This window comes from Bison bison, unplaced genomic scaffold (assembly GCF_000754665.1).
Source record: "Bison bison bison isolate TAMUID 2011002044 unplaced genomic scaffold, Bison_UMD1.0 scf7180017864183, whole genome shotgun sequence".
Lineage (NCBI taxonomy): Eukaryota > Metazoa > Chordata > Mammalia > Artiodactyla > Bovidae > Bison > Bison bison.
The window spans coordinates 3,987,708-4,005,437 of record NW_011494755.1 but is presented as its reverse complement, the minus strand read 5'-3'; the positions used below and the strand labels follow the sequence as shown (position 1 = coordinate 4,005,437).

Below are 17,730 nucleotides of genomic sequence, written 5' to 3'. Positions count from 1 at the left end.
TAATCCTCACTGCCGCCCTGGGAGGCAATGAATCTGTGAGAACTGTTTCAGGCCACCGTTCAGACAACATGAGACTTTGTTAGCCCAGGGGGAGCCCCGGCTTCAGACATGGCTGGGTTCAAGATGAAGAAGGCATCATCAAGACTCTTTTTCTCCAAGGAACTGCTGACGTCACTCAAGAAGGCTCCCCACCGCGGCAACTCCAGACCTACCATTACCCAGTCTAGAGCGCTGGAAGTCTGAGAGCAGCTGCCAGAGTCCCTGAGACTCACTCGGATTGGACAGGCAGGGAAATTTACTTTTCAAGGGAAGCCTTCTGTGGTCCAGAGTGGAGCAAAGAGAGGACAGGGAAGGATCCAGGGCAGAGAGGCAAAGGACCGGCATATTGGTCCACAACTCACTGAACCTGCCCTGGAATGCAGGTTCCTTTAGGGCGGGGACCCATCATATTTGCTCCCCATCACCTAGAAGTGTCTCTAGACATGAGAGGCTCTCAGTAAATATCAGCGGATTGAGGTTGATTCCTGTTTCTTGAGGGACTGGAACATATTTGAGGCTAGGACAGCCATTGTGTGGATAAAAATAGCCATTCAAGTTGGACTGCCATGATTAGATGAGAAAATATAAGCAAAGATGCCTAAAAATACAAGACATAGGGGCTCCATAAAAGAGTGTAGACTTCATAGACTCATCCATTTTCGGCCATGGTAATCTGACTCAGATGGACAATGATTTCCTATAGGCTACTTGTGTCTCCTGATACAATAGTTTTAAAAAATAATAGCACTAGGGTTGGGGGGGAAGAGAGAAGCAGGTGATGGAGATTAAGAGGCACACACTTTCAGTTACTAAATAAGTGAGTCACAGGAGATGAAATGTGGGAATATAGTCAATAATCATGTGCTAATATTTTTGTATGGTGACAGATGGCGACAAAGATTTATCGTGACCATTTTGAAATGTACAGAAATATCAGATCACTGTGTTGTGTGCCAGGGACTAACATACTGTTGTAGGTCAATGATACTTCAAAAGCAACAAACAAACTCATAGAAAAAGTGATCAGATTCATTGTCACCAGAGGTGGAGGTTGGGGTGGGGGAATTGGATGGAGGCAGTCAAAATGTACAGACTTCCAGCTATAAGATATATAAGTACTGTGATATAATGAGCAGCATGATAAATATAATTAACACTGCTGTAAGTTATATATGAAAATTGTTAAGATAGTAAATCCTAATAGTTCTCACCACAAAGAAAAAGATTTTTTGTCTTTAATTTTATATCTATATGAGATGGTGTTCACTAAACTTGTTGTGATAATCATTTTATAATGTATATAAGCCAAATCATCATTATGCTATACACCTTAAACTTGTAAGTGCTATATGTCACTTATGTCAATAAAACTGAAAGAAAAATAATAGCAAGTCATTTTTAGCATGCTTTGCCAATTACAATGCACCTTTACAATGGACTTCCCTGGTGGCTCAGATGGTAAAGCATCTGTCTACAATGCAGGGGACATGGGTTCCATCCCTGGGTTGGGAAGATCCGCTGGAGAAGGAAATGGCAATCCACTCCAGTACTGTTGCCTGGAAAATCCCATGGACAGAGGAGCCTGGTAGGCGACAGTCCATGGGGTCGCAAAGAGTTGGACACGACTGAGCGACTTCACTTTCACTTCACAATAATGATCTCATTTGATTCTCTCTACACATTCATGTTTAGATCCTGATGAAGGTGAAAGAGGAGAGTGAAAAAGCTGGTTTAAAACTCAATATTCAAAAAACTTAGCTCATGGCATCTGGTCCCATCACTTCATGGCAAATAGAAGGGGGAAAAGTGGAAGCAGTGACAGACTATTTTCTTGGGCTCCAAAGTCACTGTGGACAGTGACTGCATCCATGAAATTAAAAGACGTTTGATCCTTGGAAGGAAAGCTGTGACAAACCTAGACAGCATATTTAAAAGCAAAGACGTCACTTTGCTAACAAAGGTCTGTATCGTCAAAGCGATGGTTTTTTCAGGAGTCATACATAGATGTTAGAGCTGGACCACGAAGAAGGCTGAGCACCGAAGAACTGATGCTTTCAAATTGTGGTGCTGGAGAAGACTCTTGAGAGTCACTCTGCAAAGAGATCAAACCAGTCAACACTAAAGGAAATCAACCCTGAATATTCATTGGAAGGACTGATGTTGAAGCTGAAACTCCAATACTTTAGCTACCTGATGCGAAGAGCCAACTCACTGGAAAAGACCCTGATGATGGGAAAGATTGAAGGCAAAAGGAGAAGAGGGTGGCAGGGAATGAGATGGTTAGACAGCATAACCAACTCAATGGACATGAATTTGAGCAAACTCTGGGTGATAGTGAAGGACAAGGGAGCCTGGCTCGCTTAGTCCATGGGTTCACAAAGAGTCTGGACACAACTTAGCGACTGAACAATGACAAACAAAACCTCCATGTGAATTAGACGATAACACCTAATATTTTGTTGAGAGTTTATCCATGCCAGGCATTGTTCTGGATGCATGGTTCTAGATGGTGTGCCGGATAAGGCAATGGCACCCCACTCCAGTACTCTTGCCTGAAGAGTCCCATGGACGGAGGAGCCTGGTAGGCTGCAGTCCATGGGGTCACGAAGAGTCGGACACAACTGAAGCGACTTAGCAGCAGCAGCAGCAGATGGTGTGCATTTGTTCATTCCCTTCATCTTCACAAGAGCCCTCTAAAGTGGATGTTATTCTCCCCACATCACAGATGAGGAAAGTGAGGCACGGAGGGGTTAAGTAACATGATAATGGTCACAGAGCTGATAAACAGCAGATACTCCAATCATCTGGCTTTGGCCTACCGTATTTAACCACCAAGCAAGATGCTGCTTTAGTGAATTCCATGAGAAAACTGGACCTGAAATAATGCAGTGGCCTCAGAAGCAGTAAGTAGCCAAGCTTTGGAAGCGAGTGCAAGTTATCTGCACGTTTCCCACTTCCCAGTCAGTAAAGCTCAGTCTCTTTCCTTCCATAGTACAAAGGTGGGTGCTCAGAGCACCCCAGTTCTCAGGGGGCAGCCACTGTGGGACTCCGGACCCAGAACAGACAGCCAGCAGGCACCTGGGAGGTCCGTGAGCTGGCTGAGTGGTGTGGGCAGGAGAACAGGGATCCCCTACTTAATTCCTTTGTGCTTCACGCCAGACCTCAGGGCCAGGGAGGCCGGGTGCCGGGTGGGTCAGAGAGAGGGGTGTGCTTGCCGGGCACACCTGGAGCCAAGCCTGAAGCAGCTCTGGGTGCCCCGATAAGGCACCCACCCCCACACACACCGGAGAGCACCAGGAACCATCCGAGAGGCAAATCACAACAAGCATCTCACTGAGCTGGGCCTGGTGGGAGTTTTTTCCATTCACCAGCAGAGAAGAGACACTCACCAAGAAAACAGTGAACTAGTCAGCGCGCTGCACTCTGAGCCTGCCCACACACACCTGGGGCGGCGAGCGGCACCTGAAGGGCTTATGGCCACAAAGCCTCTGTGGGAACAGCAGGCAGGAGGGCTGCTGGGTCAAAAGTTTACACGGCAGAGTCCAAATCTCAGGGATGCTGAATGCAAGGTGGCATTGAGATCTGACCTTGGAGCCGTAAAAGGATATCCGTGGAAATCCGCCTAAAGCCAGTGATTTAAGCATCCGTAATGTGCTAATGCCTCCGTTGTGAACAATGTACCGTGGTTGTGTACGAGGTTAACATCAGGGAGCACTGAGAGAAGGACAGACAGGAGCTGAGTTACCACTTTCCGAAAATTTAAAATTATTCCAAAGAAGTTTTGTCAAATTAAAAAAAAAAATTTCTCCAGAGGGACTCTCAACCCCATTGCATGCTCTGCAGCCTAAGTCATTTCCGCTTTTTGTGCCTTGGTTTCTTCATGTGGGCACACAAACTTGGGCATAATGATGGTCCCTGCCCTAGAGTATAAAGAGCCCTTAGCCTCATCCGGCCCCATAAACATGGAGCAAACATGGGCTGTTATAACAATCCACACAGTCTGCCTCCACCCACAAACGACATTTCCAGGACTGCCCCCAGATTCCCCTTCGTGGAAGGACTTGCTGCCGAGCTGCAGAGAGCAGCCCTTCCCGGGGGCAGCCACACCTGCTGACCGAGTAATGCGGCCGGGCACTGTGGCTCAGAGGCCCAGGCACTTGTCAGACGTGGGACAGCTCTGCCCAGCAAGGCTGGCTCCAGGTCTCCCTGGGGACTGGTGGAGGCTTCATCAGGCTGCTTCGCAGTTGCCTCCCTCCTCTGCTGATCCCCAACAGATCTCTTGCCCCTTGAACTCCATTCCAGTGCTTGCTTCCTGGGAACCTTACCTGCGGCAGCTGGTCCTGGGAGTGGTCCAAGAAAGCAGGTAGATAAATGGGGCTCGGGACTGCCTGAGTCCCCACTCCGTTGGCAAGGAAGAGCCCATCACTGGTGGAAGGAGAAGCATGGGCAGGCGCCAACATAAGGAGGCTATGGACTGATGAATGGGTCCTGTACCTGTGGGTGAAGTGTTCGGGCAGGCCATGAATGTAACGGGCATGTCAGACTGGGGGTGGGGTGGCGAGTAATCGTAACTTTAAAGATGACAGTATTAGGGCTTCCCTGGTGGTCCAGGAGTTAAGAATCTGCCTGCCAATGCAGGAGACAGGGGTTCGTTCCCTAATCTGGGAAGATCCTACATGCCACGGAGCAACTAAGACTGTGTGGTGTGACTATTAAGCCTGTGCTCTAGAGCCAGGGAGCCGAAATTACTGAGTCCCACGCGCTGCAACTACTGAAGCCCGGGTGCCCCAGAGCCCGTGCTCTGCAGGAAGAGTAGCTACTGCAATGAGAAGCCTGCTCACCGCAACGAGAGAAAGCCTGCCTACAGCAAGGAAGACCCAGCGCAGCCAAAAATAAATAAGTAATACATTAAAAAAAAAAGATGACAGTATTAAGCAGCTATCACTAAGTAAAGGTTAGCCCAAAGGTTGGTTTGGGTTTTTCCGGAACGTCTTTCGGAAAACCTGAATGAACTTTCGGGCCCACCCAATACTACAGATTCCCCCACTGAAAGATAATGAATAGCTCAGGCCTCCTGGCAGCCAGTGGAAAGGCAGGAACGGAAGGGCTTCTGCAGTTGCACACAAGCCGAGGTGCATCTTCTATCCGGGACACGTAATAGTCTGAGTGGCTGAAATTCAAAGGCAGTGCACTGCTCCACCAGGGCAAGTCCAGTTAGGCCAGGGTAAAGTCCTGGGGTCCCGACCTTTGGGAGAGGGACACCTGCAGAGAGGCCCTGAATGTTTCAAGTCCCCAGACTCCACGGTATCCTCCAAGCCAGAAGCCTGGTCCAGCCCACCCCCTCCACCCAAGGCAGTACATTGGCTCCTTCCTACAAGGCAACACGTGCACCTCTACCCTTCTGGGATTGCCTAGTGAAAACAATGCTCGCATTCCTTTTACTAGGTTTTTTTCCCCCTCGTAACATCCAAAATCTTTTTCACAACAAGGCCGGATCTGAGGTTAGTTCCTAGAGCCTTAGCTGGTGCACTGGCCTCCGGTGTTCCTGAACTTCTGGCCCTTGGAGCATTTGCTGGGTTTGGTGTGGCCACGTGGGTTCCCAGGGCCCTTGGGAGGACCAGGGTGTGGGAAGGGGCTGCCATCCAGGGGCACGTGGCGTTACCTCGGGTGATGGCGAGGATGGCGCCCCTCCCCAGCCTCTTCCTGGGGGTGCGGCTGCCGCCCGCGAGGGCGCCAGCCTTCAGTGTGGGCGCCTCTGCACATGCACAGCATCTGTTACAGTGGTTTGTCCTCCTGGCCGGAGAGCCTCGTCTTCTGGATTATTTGCAACCGGGACAGTGGTGGTGAGTTGCTGCCACTCGTGAACAACCTCTAGCACAAGCTGGTTGAAGGTAGAGTTGGTTCCTCTGGGGCAGAAACTGTGTGGCTGGACGAGCTTTTTGGTTCTCCTTGGGCAAACGTCCACTCCCATGATGGCGTCTCTTGCTCGGACAGGTCCCTAAAACATCCTTTAATTCATTTTCAGCTTTCTCTTTTACATTTAGGTCTTAGCTGAAGATGGCTTCCCAGGTGGCATGAGTGGTAAAGAACCTGCCTGCCAATGCAGGAGACATAAGAGACCTGGGTTTGATCCCTGGGTGGAGAAGATCCCCTGGAGGAGGGCATGGCAACCCCCTCCAGTATTCTTGCCTGGAGAATCCCATGGACAGAGGAGCCTGAGGGCTACAGTCCATGGGGTCACAAACAGTCCGACACGACTGAAGCAACTGAGCACCCACGCAGCTGAAGACAGGCACACATGTGTGTGAGATGACTTTATTTTTGTACAGATGGAAGCCAGTCTCCCAGCAGCGTTCACTAAAGACTCCATCCTCTGTGCACTCATTGTGGTGTCTTCCCTCGTGTGTCAAGCTCTCGCTCCTATGTTCCTAGGTCTGCTGCAGGATTTCTGGCTTTGTTCTGTTTGTCTACTTTCTCCTGAGTTACTTCTTAGGCTATGGCTTTGTAATACAGCTTATCCCTGTTAAGTGAGGTCGGTGTAAATAATAATTATGATCATTACAGATGAGGGCACTTAGGCTCGGAATATTTGAGTGAGTTGGCCAAGATCACAGGACTAATTAGTGGCCAAATCAGGATTCAGACACACGTTTACTTCCCTGGTGGCTCAGCTGGTAAAGAAACTGCCTGCAATGTGGGAGACCTGGGTTCGACCCCTCGGTTGGGAAAATCCCCTGGGGAAGGGAACAGCCACCACTCCAGTATTCTGGCCTGGAGAATTCCATGGCCTCTATAGCCCATGGGGTCACAAAGAGTCAGACATGACTGAGTGACTTTTATTCACTTGCATTATTTCAAAGATTGGGATCTTTTTACTCCATAAGGCTGTCCTCAGAGTTCCTAGGAAGCAGAAGGGGTTGGTTGGGATGGTGTTTTGACTACATTGATTTTATGCTCCCTACCTCAGAGAAGGTCATGTTCCTTCCCAGAAGCAACTGACATTTCCTTTGGCTCCTGGAACCAGAGAGAAGCCACTTTATCTGCCATTGTCTTCCCTTGGGAGGACCCAGCAGGGCAAAGAGGACCAGTTCCAAGCTTGGGACCCAGAGAAAGCTTCCACATTAGTGGGCAGTGGGCTTCCGGCTTCCTGTACTGTGGCTGTAAGGAAGGGCTGAGAAGCCATATAATTATCTTCATTTCTTTGAAAACAGATCTGACCACAGCTGTCTCCTTTGCTAAAAACAAAATAAATAAAAGACCCTCCCCCTCACCAGCCCCATTAAGAAAAATACCAAAACCTACAGTGGTTCTCCAATGAAGCAATAGGGCGCAGACTTGTTTTTTCTTTTTGTGTTTCTTTTTAGAAAGATAAATAACTTAAAAGATAAAAAGATAATAACTATACCTTTTTCCATAATAGAATCATACAGATTCTATTATGTGCCTTAAACGTAAAACATCAAAGTGTAGCTTTAGAGGCAACTGGTCTGTTCAGCCTTCTCCTTGTGTCTGGCATACAGTAGGTGCTGAGTAAATACTTATGGCTGCAGGGGCGTGTGGCTGAAGAATCCCCGTGGTTAAGAGAGGGCCATCAGCTCAGCTGGAAAGTGACACATCGCCTGGGTCAGGGCCAGACGGCAGGGAGCAGAGGGCTTCAGGTGGTGTCACAGGTCAGCCTGGGATGTCTCCATCACAGCACCCAGGAGAAGGCTGGAAGACCCTGTCTGTGTGTGGCTGGGTTTTGAAGGTGAACAGGCTGGTTCTTCTAAAGGGAGGGTTTTCTCCACCCCCACCTCACTCCATGTACTGACTGTAACATAAATCTGAAAGAGAAATATAAAAACAAAAAACCCATCTGACTCCAAATCCTAAGAGCTTTCCCTGGGTTCCTCCCTCCGGGCATGCCATAGGAGGGCAAGGTACAAGAGCATCTCACATGACAACAATCGCACTGCCTCCTCAACCCCAGTGCTCACACAGAAATCAGCATAAAGGGGGACACAAGGGTGGCCTGGAGACAGGTCCCCATCCTCCCTGGGCTAGATTCTGGTTATGTCACCTTCTCTGAGCCTCGGCTTCCCATCTACACGGCAGGATTAAATGAGTCAATGTAGATCAAGCCTAGTGCCCATGGTCCTGCAGCTTTAGTTCCCTTCTGTCCTTTCCCCTAAACAGAACCACAGCGTTCCTCAGGGCAACAGAGGGCCACTAGGGGATGGCTTTTCTAGACCAGCATCTGCCCCAGCCTCCCTTGAGCTGGGTTCCCCACAGAGCCTTCATCTCTTCCAGGACACAGAGATGCTGGTTCCCCCTAACCTGCGGGGTTCATCCCCATCCTCCCACCTGAAACACTGCATAGCTCTCCCTCACCACAAGGGGGCGTGTCAGGGCATGGTGGAGAGCCTGTCCTGGAATCTCCCCATCTCTCAACTTGGGCTTTCCATGTTAAGTTCCCCCTGCAACGCTAGAGCGGCCTCCCTTCCACCCCAAACCTGCAGTAAGGCTCCAAAGCACAGTTCCTTCCAGTTCCCTTGTAAGTCGTGGGTGCCGAGCTCCTACTGCTGATGATTGACTTGGCAAGTTTTGTTTTGGCTTTGACGTGATGTCCATAAAACAAATGTGCAAATGAAGTTATGGTCAGATATGCAATGAGTGCACTGCACGTTCAGAGTAGAACAAGTGAGTAGCCCTCTGCGGGCTCCTGGGCAAGAACACCTTCTCGGAGCTTGTGATGCTGAAGCGGGTTTTAAAGGTGGGAAAGGAGTTCAGATGAGGAGGGAGGAATATGGAGAATTTCTAGGCAGAGTGACCAGCACATGTAAATGTGTGTACAGGTGTGGAAAGGCCTGGGTAATGGAGTCGTGTTGCATGTGGTGGAGAGGCGGGGAGATGGGCTGAAGGCATTTGCTGAAGCAAGCCTGTAAAGGGCACGGAAAGCCAATCAGAGAAGTTCAGCCTTTGTTACCCTGAGAGCAGGAGTGGAAGGCATTTGGCAGAGAGCCAGCAACAAGTTCCAGATATCAGTATCCCCACCGTGTCTGCAGCAGACAGGAGGAAATCTTTCGCCAGCGCACCAGTGACTATCCCATATCGTGTATTTGGGGTCATTTAACAAGACTAAAGTGGAAAAACCACCATCTAACACAACAGTTCTCAAACTTTCTAGTCTTGGGACCTCTTCTCCCTCTTAAAAACTGAGAAACTCAAGAGTTTTTCTTTGGGTTGGTTAGATCTACCAATACTTAATTAGAAATTAAAATTGAGAAGTTCTAAAAGCTGATTTTTTAAAAAGATTTCTTTTGATGCGGACCATTTTTAAAGTCTGTTGAATTTGTTACAATATTGCTTCTGTTGTTTATGTTTTGATTTTTTGGCCACAAGGCGTGTGGGATCCTAACTCCCTGACCAGGGATCAAATCCACACCTCTTGCATTGGAAGGCAAAGTCTTAACCACTGGGCTGCCAGGGAAGTCCCCCAAAGTTAATTCATTTAAAATAAACCTACTACATGTTATTTTTAATCTTTGTGAAAAATAACTTTTGAAGAAATCAGTGACAGGAATGGTGGTGTTTGATTTTCACAAACCTCTCTGTTATCTGGCTTAGTGGAAGGCAGCTGCTTCCCACAGCTGCTCCCTCATTCCATCTGCTGTCATGTCACATTCTGTGCAACCTCTGGGAAACTCCACGATGTACCTGTGTGTGTGGCGGAGGCAGGGGGGTGACAATAGCAAGCAGAGTCAGTGTTGTTATGAAAATGGTTCTGATGTCATAGACGCCTCAAAAGCAGTCTTCAAGCCACATTTTAAGAACTGCTAAGCAAATCATCAAAGGAGCAAATAGCTGTCGAAACAGCAAGGAGGAATTTTTTAAAAATCACAGGAAGGAAAGAGACTTAATTCAGGAGATAGGAAGAGGTCGGGATGAAAACAAAGCAACATCACCAAGGGTGACCTGTGTTTGCCTCCTGGCTCTGCCACTTAGTAACTGTAGCTTTGGCCTGATTGAAACCTCAGTTAAAGTGAAAGTGAAAGTGAAGTCACTCAGTTGTGTCCAACTCTTTGCGACCCCGTGGACTGTAGCCCATCAGGCTCCTCCATCCATGGAATTTTCCAGGCAAGAGTACTGGAGTGGGTTGCCATTTCCTTCTCCAGGGGATCTTCCTGACCAGGGGATCAAACCTGGGTCTCCCGCATTGCGGGCAGACGCTTTACCATCTTGAGCCACCAGGGAATCCCTGAAACTTCAGTTAATCCATCTGTAAATTGGCGATAACACTAGTATAGGTAAAGCATGCAGCACAGAGTGAGACACTTGGATTTGTAGAGGTTAGCCACCTTCTCTTGGGCCCAAAGAGGACTCTGTGAAAACAGCTTTTGTTCAGTAGCTAGGAGATATATAGATATACACACACACACACACATACATACACGCCTGGGGAGGCTGTTTATGCTTCTGTAACATGGGTCAGATGTGGACTCCAAGCACATGGGTATCTTGAAAACTTTGGTATTATTAGCACAGCTGCTCAACCCAAGGCCTGTCAAACCAGCAAGCTCAAATTCAGGCAGCATTAATGGAGATATCATGCATAGAACAAGGGAGGTAAGAGCTCCTCTAGCAGTTTGCACCGCTTACACCCTCCCTAAAGTATTGTATTCATCAGCATAACATTGTCACATGTTCTGTGCTTAGTTGCTCAGTCATGTCCGATTCTTTGCAGCCCCATGGACTGTAGCCCACCAGGCTCCTCTGTCCATGGGGATTCTCCAGGGGAGAATACTGGAGTGGGTTGCCATTTCCTTCTCCAGGGGGATCTTCTCAACCCAGGGATTGAATCCAGGTCTCCCACTTTGCAGGCAGAATCTTTAACACTGGCGTAACTCATTCCAAGTGAGGGATTTTTTTTCAGCATGGAGACTTGGCCAAAGGGTAAGGGTGGGAGGTGGTCTGGGAGACACAATCACTCTTCTCAAAGACCTGAGAGGTTGGCACACTGACTCAGGGTAACCCCTAGAAGTGAACCAGGCCCTGAGTATGGCCTACTACCTGGACAGGAAGAGGGGAGAGGGGAGCTTGACAATCCTGGAGTGTCTGAAATGTAGGAAGTCTGAGCTGGCGGTAGTGAGGGCCACATCGCTAGAGGTGTTCAAGTGGAGGCTAGAGATGAGGCATGAAAGCGGCCCGGTGCTTGGTCACTGGGTGGCACCCACAGGCCCGTTCCAGTCTGAGTTCCCGTGCCTCTGGCACACTGGAGACTGTCAGAGGAAATCTAAAGGGCACATTGAGTGTCCCGAGGGATGGGTGAAACGGGCAGCGGGTCTTCTGTCAGGCAATTGTGCTGGGTTCTCTGCCAAATTCGATTCAGAGACATAGCTGCCAATTCCTCGGCCTAGAAACTGACAGGAGAAAAGCCAGCGTTGCTCAGAAAGTGTGTAGACATGAAAAGCTTATGTGGTGTTGCCAATGTTTGTGCCATGCTGACCAGCTGAATGGGAAGCCCACCAGCCCCCCTGGGAATGCTGAGCTGCTAACAGCTAAGGAGAGAGGACCAAGGCGCCCAGGGATCAAGGAGGTGCACCCAGCACCATTGATAATCATTCAGCCACTCCTCACATTGCAGAAAGGCAAAAAACTCCCAGCCTCCAGGACAGGCAGTCTGCAACCACATCAAACAATCCTGGCCTTGGGAATGATGTTTTCCAATCTACTCTCTCCCTTGACCCCTACTAGCAAGCTCTGAGGTGGGCTCTGCTTTAGAGGAGGAAACCTGGACACAAGGCTGAAGTCACAGAGCTGGCATGGGGCGTGAAGACAGAAATCCAGGCCAAACTCCAAGCCCAGATCTTCAGGTCCCTCTGACCTGCCCCAGCCTGAGATTCTTGGGACTGCAGCTGTCGGTCTGCTCTGTTTATGTCTCAGATGCGGACCCATCTGGAATCTGTCAACAGAATTCTGCTGCCCCTACAACCAGCCAGCTGACAGTATTATGTGTCAGGTCTTCAGAATCTGGCACCAAGGTCCCTGGGCTGAGGAGAGAAAAACAGAGCAGACTCTGGGACTCTGTCCTTTGCCCCTAAACTTCTTAAGTTGGCTTTTAGAACTGAAGGGATGACAGACCTGGGAAGGAGAACCTGGGACCCTAGTAAAAACGACAAAGGTTGTCCCAATTATTTGTACATTGCCTGTGGATCCGTGCAGTGCTGCCAGCACCTCCACCTTCACTCGTTCTGAGGATACAGAGATGAAAGACACAGGCGTTGACTTTAAAGAGCCCGTCAGATGCTTGCTCATTCAGTGTATAGTTTAATGGGTGACACAAATAGATGATTTCAACTCAGGATTTCCACCTTCAGAGTAGATACAAGTGGCCGAGGGAATACAGAGGTCAGGTCTCTGGCTCAAGTTGGAGGGAAAGGGAGTCATGGTCAAATGGGGTCTTGCATGGTTTTGAACACTGAGGAATCAGTAACAGAGGTGGGAACAATGTCAAACCGAATGTTTGCCGGGCCTTAGGCAACTGCTCATTAGTTGCTGAATGCATGAGGAGGAGAGTAGCATGTGCCAAGACAGACACAGCAGAGCACATTCTGGGGGAGCCGTGAGTAGCCCAGCCTGGGGATGCACTCCCCTCCACTCGTCTGCTCCTCCTGCTGTCTCCCCGACCACCACTAGCACCGGAAACACACACTTAGGCAGCTGAGTGGCTAAGCAGATTGTTTATATACAGAGGAGGTGACAGGTAAGCAAACATACTGAGCGTAACGGCAGTTAAGTCTCTCAGTGTCCAAGAAAAGATAATGCCATTTGCAGCAACATGGACGGACCAAGAGATTATCACACTAAGTGAAGGAAGTCAGGAAGAAAAAGACATATTATTTATATGTGAAACCTAAAACATGATACAAATGAAGGTATTACAAAAAATAAACAGACTCACAGACATAGAAAACAAAGTTTTCCTTACCAAAAGGGAAGGGGCAGTGGGTGGGGGGGCAGGGATAAACTAAACAGATACAACTACTACATTTTGGAAAATAGTAGAATGGGAAATATCAAAAAGTACATATAAAACATGTTACATATATGTGTATACATATATACCAGAATCACTTTGCTGTACACCAGAACATAACACAACACTGTAAATCAACTGTACTTCAATAAAAGATGGTAACTTGTTACCAAAAAAAGGGAAGGCAATACCAGTGTGAACTCAGGTTCAGTATCTGTGTGCAGGCATAGGAATACAGATGCAATGTTTGCGTATGTGTATTTATTTTCTATGTGTCTACTGAAATGCCTGGGAGCAGCTGAGACTCTAGTAACAACTCTGCACACCTAGAACAAAGCTGGTTTCTACATACAATCTGCATGAAAGGGAACCAGAGCTTCCTGCAGAAAATGGCAAATTCCAGGGCTGGTGCACAGAGAATACCGTGTGTGTCAAGAAAGTTCACTCCGGTTTTCCCAAACAATCTGGCCAACCCAGTACAAGAGCCTGAAATATATTACTGTGTGAGAAAATAAGGAAATACTCAAAAGAGTGATAAGGACATGCCAAACACAGACGCTAGCTTTAAGAACAAAACCAACGGGACAGTGACTCCCCTTGCAGGCCAGTGGCTGAGATTCACTTTTCAGTGCAGGCGGTGGGGGTTCAATCCCTGGTCGGGGAGCTAAGCTCCCACATGCCTCGTGGCCAAAAACACCAACACATAAAACAGAAACAATACTGTAACAAATTAAAGACTTTAAAAAATGGTCCATGTCCAAAGAAATAAACCTTAGAAAAAAACAGGATAATTTGAGCATCAATATAATGATGGATTATATACTAGTGAATAAAACAGGAATAGAGTCCATACAGGAATGCAGATTACAAATGAGGGAAAGAGAATGCCAGAATACAAGTGAAGGCTAAAAAAGATGAAGAAGCCATGTCATTTGGAAAGGGCATAGCAGTATTTTTTCCAAAAATGCATAATTTGAGTCTAGTCATGAGGAAACACCAAACATAAATTGAGGGACATTGCATAAGACAAGCACCTTGTAATCTCAAAAAAAGAAAAAAAAAAAGTTAAGCTCCCAAACATCAAGGAAGGACTGTGAAAGAGCATAGCCTGGAAACCAACTAAATGCAGTGTATTATTCTTGACTGAAGCCTTCTGCTATGGCAGACATTACTAGGACAACTGCAAAACTTAAGTGGGTGTGGGGAAGTAGTGGGTGGTTTAATTGGGAGCTTTTTGTGCTGTTCCCACAATTTTCTGTAAGTCTGAAACTGTTTAAGGATGAAAAAATTAAGGTTCTTCGCAAAAATGCAAACATAGCATAAAATTTATAACCCCAAAATTTAAGATACAAAATTATTTTAAAGTGGAGATAAATATTACCTTAAATGAATATCAAACAAGCAGAAGCAACCTTATTGACCAAAAAGAAATTTGAAAACAAAAACAAAACCAAAGGAAACCCCACAAAATGCCATCAACAAATAGGACTAAAATGCAAAAAAGCTGCCAACAAAAAAGTCACTTCAGGGTTCATAAATGCATCTCCTGCCACATACAAATTCTAACCTTAAGCTGTTCTAAGGCATAGCCTCACCAGCCCCTTTCATTCTCATCCAATTTTTAACCAATTTTGAGGTAACTTATCATGTTCTTCTAATCTGTTGGCAGATAAAACCCAGCTGATTTCTGTGATTTACTGCCAGACACTCTTAAGAATTCTGAGACAAATGTGGACTTTGTCATAGAGATGGAAGATGTCAATAACAACTCAGGATCCACTTCAAATATCCTTTGAGACTTAAGGTTGCAGCCCAACAAGCAGTCCTGGCAGACGCAGGCTTTAGGTGTGAAAGACCACTGACAGGAAGCCATCTACAGCTGGTGTAAGTGTAGAAGTGCTCAGTTTTCATCACAGAAAACCTAACAGTTGAAACACTGGAAAAAATTGGCGTGGCTCCTTGGGAGGCCAACCTCGCCAGGTACCTGAAGACCACATGGTCTGGAGAGAACACTATCTACAAACATCTGTAACTCATTCTGAGCCAGGTGAGAAGAGAGGACGAAAGCCTACTAGTGCAATTAGAAAAAGTTTGCGTGAGACAGGAGGCAGAAGTCTGTGCTCCAGCTATGCTGTACCTTTGAAGGATCCATTAGCATTCAGTCTCTGTCATAGTAAACTGAGCTCAATGGCAAAGATCATCACGTTCCCATTTCCTGTGGAATCCACAGCACCACATGTGAAACAAATTCGTCACCAGTGATGCTTCTTTGGTCCTCCTAGCCTCCTCTTCACAGTGCAAACCCTTCTTGAGGGACCAGGTTTGTCATATTAACATATATGATAGGGGAAGATCTTTTATAACCAATTTATCACTATTTGGTGTGCCTCCCCAAATGCTAGTGCACAGCGCCCTTCCCTAGCAAGTCCAAGCTTTGCTCCCTACCTCCCTGTCACCGTTGCTCCCAACTGCTCTCCCCCTCCCTCCAGGGTTCCGTCCACTCTTCCAGCTGTGGTTAAGATGCTCCCTCTTACGGACCCAAGTCTGATCCCAGGGCCCAAGGATTCCCAGATGCATTCATTTGACTTTTCTGTTCTGTTCTGAGTCATCACTACACAAGGTGCTTCTGACACCGCTTAGTGCTGAATTTTGGACTTCTCTGGTGACTCAGATGGTAAAGACTGCGTGCAATGCAGGAGATTCAGGATTGACCCCCTGGGTCAGGAAGATTTCCCTTGGAGAAGGGGAATGGCTACCCACTCCAGTATGCCTGCCTGGAGAATTCCATGGTCAGAGGAAACTGGTGGGCCACACACCACGGGGTAGCAAAGGGTTGGACACAACTGAGAATAGCACTTTCTTATTCACTTGGTGCTTTATTTAGTTATCTTACTAAAGCACAAGAAATAGTATAGCAATAGCAAAGAATAATTTTAGACATCACATACATGCCGGACTAGCACACCAGGTGCTCCTCCCTTTGATAATGAATATGTGGGGGTGATACCACACCTCTGAAAGACCCCATGATGGTCACAAGCAAAGCAAACTGAAGTTAAGACCTCAAGAGGCCCAGAATGACAAATAAAAGGGGGAAAAGCGTCATAATTTAACATATGATAGGGCTGGGTGCAATCTAAGACGTGGATGGAAAGCTTTCTGTAAAGGGCCAGAAGGTATTTAGGTTTTGCTGGCCACAGTCTTTGTGGCAACTATTCAACAGCAAACCTCTTTAGCACAAAAGTAGCTGCTTATAGATAATATGTAAATAAAGGAGCATGGCTGTGTGCCAACAAAACTATTTATGGACGCTGGAATTCGAATCTTTCCGCCTTTTTGTAAACAAAACACTGAAAACTGTAAAGGCCGTTCTTAGCTCATGGCTCATACAACAGGCAGTGAGCCAGATTTGGCTCATGAGACTGCAGTTTGCTGGCCCCTGGCTTAGAACAAAGTGGAACAAAAAGGACAGTGGGAAGTCAACTGGAAGAACACACTGTACCTGAGCCGCACAGGAGACAGTTCAGCAGAACACAGATGTGGTCAGGAAGGACTCCTGTAAACTGCTTGCTTTTGAGTACTTAGCTATCTCAGGCTGGCTGATGTTTAAAAAAAAAAAAAAAGAGGTTTGGAAAAGGGAGAACTCCCTGACATCTCTAAAGCCCCCATGAACTTTGATATATACATTCTAGGAAGTGTCCCATCTCTGTGTTGATGTTTTCACTGTGAACACAAACAGGAGACCCAATAAAACCGACCTAGTGCTGGGCATTCCACACCCTAATTCACCACCAACAAAGAAAGCAGAAGGATCAGTGATGGGGCACTGTCCATTTCCAATCTAAGATTCTATACGGTAAAATCATTTTAAAAAATGAGAAATGCCATGTTGGATATATTGAAAATATTTTATAATTAATTCTCTAGAATCCTAGCCATCGAGTACAGGAGAAAAAAAATCATATGGTGGAACACTTCAGTATTTTTAAACAATGTAAAAATATATTTGACTAGACGGCAGTAAGAATTTAACAAGTATAAACTTAAGCTTCTTCAGGTCTTCCACAGAGCAACTAAACAATCAACAGATTTCAAGAAACAGATGACAGAATACCTCCAATGCAAAAATTTCGAAGTCATGTAGCCACTTAAGAGATTTACCAAAATGTTTGTAAATTAAAAGATAACAGCAAAAGGCCACATAAAGCCTATTTCTTTCATGGTGTCATGGCTGATTCTTTCCACAGATAAACAGAGCACTGCAAAGAATGGCCAAACGTGGCCTGAGCTGTCTTCTGCTGATTATTAATCCCACTATTTGTAGTTTTGCTGTCCAAGGACAAAAGCTCCATGTGATCGAACACCTCCTGCTGTCACTTTCCAGAGAAAAGAAGAGGTGGCTGCTGGTTGTTTTTTTCTCTCCTTTTCTAGTTTTCACTATGCTCTAAGCAATTAAGTAGCAGATAAAATATCGTGAAAATAAACGAATACTCCATTATCTCACCAGAAATGCCATCCCTCTTCCCAACTCATTGCTCTACCTCGAAAGATGAACATATTTACAAATCCTCATTTTATTCTGAGACATTTTTGCACAATCCATTATAAAACATACAGGTAATACAAAGTCCAAAGGTCTTGTGTTTATGGAATAAACACATGAAGATTAAACTACA

At 46.7% G+C, this 17,730-nt stretch overlaps 1 protein-coding gene across 1 annotated transcript in view; it reads right to left on the bottom strand.

The window, feature by feature from the left end:
- Window positions 1-17,730, bottom strand: part of RAD23B (RAD23 homolog B (S. cerevisiae)) — a 53,219-nt gene that overhangs the window by 498 nt on the left and 34,991 nt on the right. Inside the window, exons 11-12 of the mRNA XM_010843618.1 lie at window positions 12,174-12,269; window positions 5,702-5,794 (exon numbers count right to left, since the gene is read on the bottom strand). Of these exons, the coding sequence (XP_010841920.1) occupies window positions 5,702-5,794; window positions 12,174-12,269 (189 nt within the window). The remainder of the gene's footprint in view (window positions 1-5,701; window positions 5,795-12,173; window positions 12,270-17,730) is intronic.